The 11,666-nt window shown below is 36.4% G+C and overlaps 2 protein-coding genes across 2 annotated transcripts; both read left to right on the forward strand.

Moving 5' to 3' along the window:
- The first annotated feature begins 875 nt into the window (after window positions 1-875).
- LOC114689435 (olfactory receptor 4F6-like) lies at window positions 876-1,814 on the forward strand. Its single transcript, XM_028863723.1, has one exon. It carries the CDS (start codon window positions 876-878, stop codon window positions 1,812-1,814), a length of 939 nt encoding a protein of 312 aa, XP_028719556.1.
- Window positions 1,815-2,863: 1,049 nt separating this feature from the next.
- On the forward strand, window positions 2,864-10,875 carry LOC114689434 (ankyrin repeat domain-containing protein 7-like). Its single transcript, XM_028863722.2, has 5 exons — window positions 2,864-3,345; window positions 4,307-4,421; window positions 4,578-4,751; window positions 7,737-7,843; window positions 9,112-10,875. Exons 1-5 carry the CDS (start codon window positions 3,113-3,115, stop codon window positions 9,251-9,253), a joined length of 771 nt encoding a protein of 256 aa, XP_028719555.1. The 5' UTR covers window positions 2,864-3,112; the 3' UTR covers window positions 9,254-10,875.
- Window positions 10,876-11,666: the final 791 nt, after the last annotated feature.

Consider the following 11,666-nt stretch of genomic DNA (forward strand, 5'->3'; position numbering starts at 1 on the left):
GGTATTTTGTCTAGTGACAATTTTCATTAAAAATACATTATTCACCACTTTATATAATATTGATTTTCATTCCTTGTTGCTTTAACATTCTTTTGAAGGTGTCTGTTAAAGAAATTATATCAAGTTACATTCCAATTGACAGCGTATGAAACTGTCTTTTCCCCCTCACTGCCATATTTATAGAACTTCATCAGATTATGAAGAATTTGATAACAAGTGAAAATTAATAACATTTACTCTTTTGTTTATGTTTTCTCAGATAGTACAAAAGTCGATTTACCATTTGTATGGTGACTAAGAGACTGTTCTTAGGATAAAACAGCAAAGTTCTTTAACACAAATGCTATCTTTACTCTGATGTACTTCCCTTGTCTCAAGGTCAATGCAGAGGACATTTCAAACCCTTTACACTCTAATTCCTCTTCAGTCAGATGGCACTGATATAAACCAACCATTCTCCTATGCTTTTTCTTCATCTTAGTCATCAAGGTTTTGTGTTTAAAGTTGTTTACGCTTAAAGTATTCAATGTGCCTGCAATTCTGCCAGAAACAGGATCACCGTCTTACCAAAGGACATAACATAGTATTTGGGATACAGTATATATTCATAATGGATATTGGAAGAATAGAGACATTAATTCTTCAAAATATGTAATGTCATGAAAAATTGTTTTTATTAATACATATTTTGAAACAATTTATGTTTATTTCTTTCAATAGATATTTATTTTAAATTATACTTTTTAATATAAAATCATTTTATTGTAATGAGTTCACAAATAAAATATTTCACTGCTAGGTTATTATTTTCTTATTTCTGGTAACTGCTTTGCTTGTTTTGTTTTGAGTATTGTAGATAACTCAAGAAAGATCCAATGAATGAAGCAAATTACTCTGAAGTATCTGAGTTTATATTCCTGGGATTATCAATCTACAGACCAACACAATGTTTCCTCTTTGTGTTTTCTACAATATCATATGCAACCATTTTTCTGGGGAATTTCTCAGTTGTGCTTACAGTTGTCCTTGACCCTCATTTACATTCACCCATGTACCTCCTTTTAGCTAATCTTTCATTTGTTGACTTATGTTTTTCTACCTCAACTGTTCCTAAGTTGATTTCTGATCTGTACTCCAGTCATAATACCATTTCATTCCAGGGCTGTATCTTCCAGATGTTTGTCCTTCATGTCCTGAGGGGATGTGAGATGGTGTTGCTGGTAGCCATGGCCTGGGACAGATATGTGGCCATATGCAAGCCCCTTCACTACCTGACCATCATGAGCCCACGAATGTGCCTTTTGCTTGTGATTGGTGCATGGGTTATTGGTCTCATTCACTCAGTGGCTCAGTTAGCTTTTGTTGTCCATTTGCCTTTTTGTGGTTCTAATGAGATAGATAGTTTTTACTGTGACCTTCCTAGGTTCATCAAACTGGCCTGCATAGACACCTACAGAATGGAGTTCTTGGTTACTGCTGACAGTGGATTAATTTCTGTCACTACCTTTTTCTTATTGATTGTCTCCTACATCTTCATACTGTTCACTGTACAGAAACAGTCCTTGGGCAGTTTGTCCAAGGCCCTCTCTACACTTTCTGCTCACATCTCTGTGGTGGTTTTGTTCTTTGGACCATGCATCTTCGTGTACATATGGCCATTTCCTAATGTCCCAGTGGATAAGTTTCTTGCCATTCTGGACTTCATGATTACGCCCATCCTGAACCCGGTCATTTACACACTGAGGAACAAAGACATGAAGGTGGCAATGAAGAGACTGAGTAAACAACTCCTGAGTATGAAAAGGGTCTCCTAAGCTCCTCACAAGAATATACAACCTGAATACTGCATTATAAACACAAATGTTAAATGATGTCCTCCACTTTGACACGATTTATTATTTCTTCTCTAACTGCTTGATAAACTTGAATAATTTATTTCAAATTGAAGATGAAATGATCAAATCTATTGGTTATAAGCCATATATTATTACATATTTATTGCTTGGTTATTATTTATATATCACTTTTTTGTTATTCAGTGGTTACATATTTACTAGCTATTATGACATACATATTTTAGACTATATAAAAAGCACTAATGGAAATGAAAGTAAAAAATTATCCATTGTTTTCACACCTGAACAGTTCATCACTGCCTTCCAGACATTTCTGGTACTTTTTCTTTTTTGGAGCTAAGTTTAATCAAAGCTAGCAGCAAACTCAAAATTCTCCTGCATTAGCCTCCTGAGCACTAGGATTAAAATGTGCACCATCACGTCTTGTTTGCTTGCTTTTCACTGTGTGTGTGTGGTGAATGAGTGAATGGTGAGATTATATGGTGTGGGTGAAGGTCAGCAGGAAGAAGAGATAGGTGTATTCTGGAATCTTGTGGGAAACCTGGAGTGAAAGGGGTGTGGAGAGAAGGAAGTAAGGTAGAAAGAAAGATGGACTTTCCAGGGGTGCATTTGAATGATGAACTAATGTAAGAGCTGGGTTGGGCTGCTCCTGGGGAGAAGAATGGGGTTGAGAAGGGGGTAGTGAAAAATGGAAGAGGAAGAAAAAGAACTTAAGGTTGTATGAATAAAGGAGGGATAGAAGAGGGAGAGAGAAGAAGGGAAGAGGAAAGGAGAGCAAAGTGTAGAAGGGGAGTAAGGAGCTAGAGCTCGGATTGAGAGATGGAAGCTGAGGAGGAACATTGTTTGCAGTGAGGGTGATATGGATATTTAATGGAACACAGACTTGTTTTCCTGAAGAAAGATGGCCAGAAGTGGCTTGTACATTCACAATGAACACCCTTAAACTCTAAGGATGTTAGCAGTGCAGGAGGCCCGCTTTGCGCATGCACACCAATGTTTACCTGTGTTGCTTGGCAACCTGGAGTCCAGCAACTGTATCTAGGGGTGTCATAAGCTATTTCCCCCACCATACAGTTTTAGTGTGGGACCTTGTGGGCGTATCTTGATTTTTCCATAATTCTGAGTTGGGGAATTAGTGGGCCAAAGGACAAATACTGAGCTAATTCTGAGTTGGGGAATTAGTGGGCTAAAGGACAAATACTAGGGAAAATCCGAAGGTCAGGGCCAGGCGGTGAGACCAGTAAGTATCTTCAGTCATGAAGAACTTGGTTCATGGAATTAAGGAAAAGACACCTATGGGTTTCTGCGATGTCCCAGGAAAAAACTTGTTGGACTTTTTACGGGATATGAAAAGCATTTGTGCAAACGAAGCCAGATACAAACCTCGCAAAAAGATCCACCAGGCTGCAAGTGAAGGTGATGTCAAGAAACTGCAGAGAATGATAAACCTTGGGAAACACAGCGTGCATGACAGAGACTTTAAGGAAAGGTAACAGCGCTTATGAGCTGGTTGGAGGGGCCTGAGTGGAGGATGTGATATGGCCTCTGATATATTCAAAGACCAGAATAGGGGACCCAGTAGGAGGGGACGGCCTCTCTGTGTTCTGTCTTCTCTGGATCCTCAGTACTGTCTCCAGACTTACACCCGAGCTAGAGGTCTCTAGTCCAGATTGTCCCATCCTGCCTACAAATTTATCCTGATAAATCATGAATTTACCATGTAATTTATTCACCATTGATAACATGAACATCTATTATGTAGCATTCCTATTGTACTATTCTTAAAACATTGCTGCTTTGCTCCTCTAAGCAAATTTAAATACAATTTAGAGTCCTTGAAATTAATAATACTTAAACATATCAGAAGAATTATTATCATATAATTTTAAGTACTTGAAATCTTGTTTGCTGAGCAGAAGGGATAGTGATAATATTAAATTGAGATGTGGAGTGCAGGGAGCTATTCTAGACATTTTGCATGATTCCCATTGATGCATCACAATGGTATTCTGTGAGATAACTACTGTTTTTGATACTTGCTTTACTGATGAGAGAATTGATTCATAGGAAGTCTAAGTTTGTAGCAAAGTTTAAGTTATAATTAAACCTATGGTGATTTAAACTCAATGCCATGCTTTTTCTCTAAACCTGCTCCTGGTTGGATGGTATTGAACACTGGCAGATTAATTTCTAAGCATGAAAGAGGCCATGTGCTCAGTTCATAGCACCACACAAAATACACCATCGAAAATGTTGTTTTTACCAGTATAGTGAGTAATACAAGCTAATAAATATTTCCATTTTTTTACAAGGATTTATTTGTTCAGAAGGTAGAAGAAACACATATCATCCAATGTTTATGAGTTATTTAATATTTTTTGATTACATGAGTAATTGTAAATTTTAAGATAGTGTTCTAGAAATTCTTTAAAACTTTCTCATTTCCATAGGACTGCTCTGCATTTTGCTTGCATCTATGGCAGGGAAGAAGTAGTAAGTATTCTACTGAGAAATAATTGTGATATTGATGCTGTTGACAGGAATTCCGTCACACCTCTGATGAAGGTATGTATATCTGTCCAAATCTAGCATAACACAGACTTAATTTAAATGATTTTAAAACAAACTTGCCCCATGAACATGTCACTACTTGGTGAACTCTATGTGATGATCATATTTAATTCATTTAACAAGCAATCTCTTTCTTGGTATAACCCCTAGGCTGTACAAAACTGGTCATATGGGTGCATGTGTACATTGTTGAAGCACGGTGCTAATCCCAATCGTATGGACAAAAATGGCAATACTTCTCTTCACTATGCTGTGTCTGAAGACAATCAGAAGCTGGTTGAATATTTGCTTAAATACAATGCAGACATGGAACAAAAGAACAAGGTATAGTTCATAGCATTGTAGTCCCCAAAATCATCTGAAATACATGTGTGTGTTAATAGCAATACACATAGGATTAACTTCCTTGAATGAAAATACTTTGAAATAGCTTAATTGTTTAAGCATATGACTTGAAATAGAGAATGTGACTTACTTTGAATGAAGTGTTAGAGTCTAGAACTTTCCTGCATAGAGGAGTAGTATTAGTGAAATACTATGTGAAAGGATAAATAAAAAGGAAGACAGTAGTGGGTATATTTTGGAGGGTCCTGCCAAGGTATGCCACTAAGCAAACAGGCTGTGCATTACAGACTTAGTGCAAGGTTTACTGGTGAAGGAAGAGAGTGGAGAGTGGAAGGCCATGTCAGCATGGGGACTTGAAAGAGGCAGACAGACAAGAGGAAGAAGAAAAGCAAGGGTGAGAAGAAAAGGCAACAGAGGAAAGAAGAAAAAAGAGTAGCAAGAAACGAGAGAGATGAGAGACAAGAAAAGTAAAGAGGCAAAAGAGAGCGAGCTGTGCCTAGAGGGCACTTTTAAGGGTGCACATGTCACTTAGCTGATGGGGGAAAGGCACCTGGAGACAGGTGATGATGTAACTCCTTTTTGTGGCAGAGGTAGGCTGCTGCTGGTCCAGAAACTATGTTTGCTATACTTATTCAAGGTAAAGCTTCTCTTTTTATGATTTTTTCCACTAAAATTTGTTTCTAACCTGTGCGAAGTAACAGAACTGTAGAGCAAAAGTTCCCTTGCTAAATAAACTATTTTAAATCTCAAGTGAAACAAAAGAATTTTGGCAAATTTTAAATCTTATTGCTGTTGACAAATAATATCAAATGATATATTTCTCTGTGTGAAGATTAAATCAAGAATACAGAACAAGAATCTGAACAGAAATATGAAGGCCCACTTGGAACTTGGGCAATTGGAGGCATACATGAAGAATTATTACTATTTTCAACTTATTATTTTAATGAACATTTTTCATTTATTTTGATCACATTCTTTACCATCACCCAACTCCTTCCATATCCCCACCAATCCCCCTTCTTAACTGTTCAGCTTCATGACCCCTTTCACAAAAAAGCAAAGCCACCACCACCAACCAAAAAAACACAAAAATCAAAACTAAGAGAATTATTTTGGAATGAGTTTACAGGTATTGCTACTGTGTTTTCTGTTTTAGGAGTGTTCATTCTTCATTTGTTGAAGTTACTGAGCTACAAACATGCCTGTAGTTCAATCTGAGGAGTAAGTAGTGAGTAGGTGGTGGATATGTGAAAAAAGACGAAAGATCACAGAATGCACTGGTGTATTTCCCTTTTTCTGAAGATATGACCACCTTTTAGGTCAAAAACTAACCTCTGTTTTCCAATCTAGGATGCCTGTATTGGGAGAAGGAGAAGATGGAACCGACATTTTTTCATATTGAAATGAAATGTAACCCTAGCAGCTTGTTCCCTGTCTGTTCCCATCAAGGGAAACTAAGAAGTTTTCAGTGACTGAGTCCTTTCTCTTTCCAGTGATAAGAACAAATGGTGAAGGGAATTAGACATGTGGGTTAGACATGAGACTGAAATTCTTAGTTCTGGATTGTGTGTCCCGATGACCTCAGGAGAAGTTTGAATATCTGTATTACAAGTAGAGTTTTCTATGCAGAGTTTGAATCTTTAAATCTAATTAGTCATGGACAAAGGCATTTACAAAAATTATTTCCTTGAAATTCTGAAAGAGTTCCTGAATAAACATTGAATGTGTGGATGCTAGATCTCAAAATCCTAAGGAACTCTGGAAGAGCCATGGTTTGACTCCTATAATCTTAGTCCTACTTTCTTCTTTTACTATGTTTATGTTTGGGAAAAAAAAAAAAACAGTAACAATGGTGAGGATTAGCTTATAACACTTCTTGCTTTAAGACAACAATAATTCGCCGGGCGGTGGTGGCACACGCCTTTAATCCCAGCACTCGGGAGGCAGAGCCAGGCGGATCGCTGTGAGTTCGAGGCCAGCCTGGGCTACCAAGTGAGCTCCAGGAAAGGCGCAAAACTACGCAGAGAAACCCTGTCTCGAAAAACCAAAAAAAAAAAAAAAAGACAACAATAATTCATTACTTTTAAAAGATGTTGAAAATAATAAGAAGCTAGACTTTTAAGAATTCTATGTATTATTAGTATTCAGGTAAACAGATCCCAGACTAGTAATTGCAAGTTTTCTTTCCTATATTGAAAGAGTAGCAAATCACAACCTTGATATTTGAGCCATTACTGTGTGGCTTGGTAAGTTTATAAAGCCTGGGTGTCATATCCTAACAATTGTAAACACCGCAAAAGCAGTGAGTTAAAGACAGTGTTGAAAATCAACTGAATGATTTTGATTTAACACTAATGCTTCATTCCATCAACATTAGGGGAAAACAGAGTGCAAGTGAAGTATAAATTAACAAAAGCTTGAAAATTTCTGTGTCGATGTTGAGTTATATGTCTTTTGGGCTAAATATCATTTTTATAAAATGTGTTAGATGATTTCACAAGTAAAAAATGGTTTATACAAACCCATTGGAGGAAACACTCACTGGAAAGGTAAAAACCTCAGAAGCTATGAACTCAGTATGGTCCACAGATAACAGTAGTTTCCTCTAAGAACTAAGCACACTGCTGAGCCTCAAGATATTCATGCAGAAACCTGCTTATCAAATTGTTCTTAAAGAGGTGAAGAGAGCAATTACATGACTCCATATATCAAATGCTAAGGTAGAAGGAAATGTTTGTAGAACAAACACAGTTTTACAGTCATCTATGGAAGTGATGAGCAGGTTTCATGTGTCGCATGTAAATAGTTGTAGGGCATTTCAAGGAGAAGGAATGTGCAGGGGCCTGCAAGGAAGAAGCTGCTTATTCACTTTAGCAAGGCTTTGTATTCATAGGACTGTTTAAGGCTCCATTAAGTTGAAGATTACAATGATTTTGGATTACAGATTCTTTTGTTTTGCAGGATGGCTTTACACCACTTTTACTGGCTCTCAAGGAAAACAAAATAGAGATGGCGAAATTTTTAGTAAAGAAGGGGGCAAATATACATGTATTTGATAAGATGAAAAGGTACAGTTGTTTGAATTTTTTCAATAAAAATGTGTGACATACTGAAATAACAATCTTACGACCAAGAAATATCAACTTGATGGAAAGAAGACTAACTTACAGGGATTCAGTGATCAGGTATCAATTATTCATCAGTCTAATTAGTTGGGTAAGCAAAGCAGTAAATTGAGGTGAGCAACACAAATCACTTATAAGTTTCATATCCCCTTATATTGATTGATGCTTCTTATTTGATATTTTGTTTGATTGGACAACTGATCTTATGGTAGATTAATGGGTTTTCAGTTTGGTTTTACTAATTTTTTAAGAAGTCTAAACTTTTTGATTAACTTTGATTCATAACAAAACTCAATCATTTTGTACTGTTGTTCCTTGCTCTTATATGCTTGTCCTATAAAATGCCCTATTATTCATAAAAAGAGTTGACAATCACAGTCTATTAGATGACTCTTGCCTTTCAATTCCCTTTGTTTGAGAAATAATGAGGTTAGAATATCCTATGATGACTAAGAATTGTTACTTCAGGATGCTGCTCAACTCTACCCCCTTTTGTCCTGTACAACTGGTATTGATGTGTTTATATTTACATAGAGTTGGGAAAGCAAAGTAAATTCACTTTATTAGGAAACATTATGAAGCTAAGTAATAGGTGGGTAGATGCAGATTCATAGATGACTTGGTTAAAATATCAGCTACCTAGCTGCTAGGTGTCTGAACTGCTAGTGTTACATATCACCAAATATGAAAAGAAGGATAATACCTTGTAAAGAGATCATTTATGTAAAATTTAGGGCAGTGCATAGGACATGTTATCCTCATTACTAACTGTAACTATAATGAATTTATTATTAACAGAGTATTTTATAATGTTGTTATAGTTTAAATAATGAAAATACCTGTCAATTATCTGATGGTTATCTGATTAGTAATTATATGTTACAGCAAACTAAAGAAAATGGAAACATCTTTGTTTAGGTCCTTATCTACTTAAGAAGAATAACTTTTATACACTTATATTCTATCAAAGTCGATGAATCTAAGAATTCTACTAAGAAGATGCAAAACACTGCCAGAGGCTTCCTATTCATTTTCTTATTTTATCTTTGCACACCATATATAAAGTTGGATTTTTGTAACAAATAATATTTATGTGTATAAAAAGGACAATTCCAAACAGACAAGCAAGATATTAAATTTGTAAAATATACTCAAGTATTAACAGTTTTAATTAAGTTATCTAATAATGAAGCTATTCTGTGTTATTTCAGAAACACACTCTTATATGCCATAAGATGGGATTCAACAGATATGGTCAGTCTATTTCTGGATGAAGGCATTGACTTTTTCTTTAAAGATGTGTTTGGATGGACTGCGTTACGCTATGCTATTGAAGGCACAAGGAAAGGGTAGGTATTTGCAGTGTAATGCTAGCAAACACTAACTTGCAGTTCAAATTAATCCCAAAGTCTTCATCTTCCTCTCATAATGTATTATTGTTGACTCTAGGTTGTTTTGGAATAACAGTGAATATCCAGTATGCAAAATGCATACCATTAGAATTAGAATGAAGAAGTGTTTCTTTATCTCATGATTTGGTTTTGTATTGCTGAAGACTGAACCAAGTGCCTCATTTGTGCTGGGCAATTCTGTAAATGAACTATATCTCTGTGTAGAACTTTCTGGAACTTAGAAATTATGGATCCTAACATTTTCCATTTCATCCAATTATAAACCCTATACTTTATATATTCAGATGTTTCATATTCTAATTAGCTGTTTTAGTCTTCAATTACAGTGTTGCAGAAAATTGTGTTTCTTCCTCTGGGGGGCTTTCTTCTATATATTATTTTTGAATCTTGAAAAATGTACAGGTTTCCGGATTCCCTAAGTCCCAGGAGGAATGCTCTCTTTCACAAGACAGGTGGAGCAAGAAGAGGACATCTAGTCCTTCTTTTGTTTTTATGATTCTGTTGCTGCAGTGTTGCTAGTCACACTTGTCCTGGAGATCAGTAGAGCCTGACCTCTATGATGAGGCTGCCTTTGTTGAATCAGTTCTCTAATGATTTATGGCAGTTCACATTGACACTGAAAAGTTACAATATTTTAATTGAGCTGTTAGTCCCAAAGTGACAGTGCTTTCCTTTGGCTGCTGGGAGTTTCAGCTTGTGCCACACCCATTGCTACCTATTTGACCATTCTCATTTATTCAGAACCTTCCATGGATCCACATGTCATTTTAACCCTAGACCTTTATTGTTTATTAACTGTGAAGAGTCTGTTCATCTCTTTTGGTAGAAAATATGCCTTGGGATCATTGTAAGCTGTCATGAATGTTTAAATCATGTTTCAGGGAATATCACAAATCTTTATTCAGTACTACTAGAAACAGACCCCTTTGCATTTTGTGCAGCATCCTTTCCTAGGTGCTATGAGAGCCAATATTATCATTCTCTGAGTAGTTGTCAGCCTTAGTCTGTATTTAAGAGACCTCATTCACATTATGTTCCAATGGAATCCATGGGTAGGATAGGATTTTATCTTGGAAGGAATTTGGACACAAACAGACCAATCAATCTTTCTAACAAGGATCTGTAGGTTCAGAGCTTGATTAGGTACAGGAAGACTGCAAGTAACTAAGTGACATTTTGTAAAGTGTTAGTTTGAAGTTTTTGGTCATTGTGTGTTTGGTAATAGCGAACAATCATTTTATTTAGTGGAAAGAAATCACATGATAAAAAGCTTATATTTTCAAGTTGTTAAATAGCTCATTTTTCCCCAAATGATAAGACAAAATTAGAGCAGCTATCAATGTAATTTAGAGGGCTTATGATGGTAAATTCTAATTATCAAGTCATGAAGCTTAAAGTCTCCTGGAGGAGGGGTGTCAGTGAGTGATCATTTAGATCAGATTGACCTGTAAGATGGTCAGTGGGGAACTTTCTTGATTGTTGATAGATGTGGGAAGACCCAGACTAGGAGTAGCATCATTTCCTAGGCAGGAGTCTGTTGTGGAATATTAATTTAAGGTGTGTTACCTTTGTTTATGCTGTGAAACATTTGTTTTAATGATGCAAAGTTGTGTTGCATTCTTTTATGTTGCATTTGTTTAACTCTGTGAACCTGTGTTACTTTGACTGTCTAAAACACCTGATGGTCTAATAAAGAGCTGATTGTCCAATAGTTAGGCAGGAGAAAGGATAGGTGGGGCTGGCAGACAGGGGGAACAAATGGGAGGAGAAATCTGGGAAAGAAAAGATAAGGGAAAGAGAGAGAAGGAGAAAGATGCTAGGAACCAGCCACCCAGCCACAGAGCCAGCCATGGAATAAGAGAGAAAGTAAGAATAACAGAAGTTAGAAAAGGGAAAAGCCCAGAGGCAAAAGGTAGACGGGATAATTTAAGAAAAGCTGGATAGAAACAAGCCAATCTAGGGCCAGGCATTTGTAAGAAAGAAGAAGATTCTGTGTGTGATTTATTTGGGAGCTTGGTGGCAGGCTCCCTAAAGAGCTAAGAGCAAAAGAGTAAAGGAAACCACCAACAATAGTATTCCTGAATTGTATAAGAATAGTGTATGTGAGGAACGTGCATTGCATTCCCTTGTTTATGCTCTTGATTGTGGATATGATGCAACTACCTACTTCAAGTTCCTGCTGTCTCAACCTTGCTGTAATAATGATTACCACTGTGAGTCAAAGTAAGTCCTTCTTCCCCTAATTTTCTTTTGCCAGGCTGTTTTATCACAGCAACAGAACTGAAATTAGAAAAAGATTTCATGTTTTCTAGATAGCTATAATAACTGAATATAAGCTGTGAAAAGAAATAATA

Source organism: Peromyscus leucopus, unplaced genomic scaffold (genome assembly GCF_004664715.2).
Source record: "Peromyscus leucopus breed LL Stock unplaced genomic scaffold, UCI_PerLeu_2.1 scaffold_1788, whole genome shotgun sequence".
In the NCBI taxonomy this organism is placed as follows: domain Eukaryota; kingdom Metazoa; phylum Chordata; class Mammalia; order Rodentia; family Cricetidae; genus Peromyscus; species Peromyscus leucopus.

Excerpts from the sequence above, each read along its gene's own strand:
- LOC114689435 (XM_028863723.1), top strand. The coding sequence starts at position 876 with ATGAATGAAGCAAATTACTCTGAAGTATCTGAGTTTATATTCCTGGGA.
- LOC114689434 (XM_028863722.2), top strand. The coding sequence starts at position 3,113 with ATGAAGAACTTGGTTCATGGAATTAAGGAAAAGACACCTATGGGTTTC. Across the intron at positions 4,422-4,577 it reads CCGTCACACCTCTGATGAAG|GCTGTACAAAACTGGTCATA; the intron begins GTATGTATATCT and ends TATAACCCCTAG. Across the intron at positions 7,844-9,111 it reads GTATTTGATAAGATGAAAAG|AAACACACTCTTATATGCCA; the intron begins GTACAGTTGTTT and ends GTGTTATTTCAG.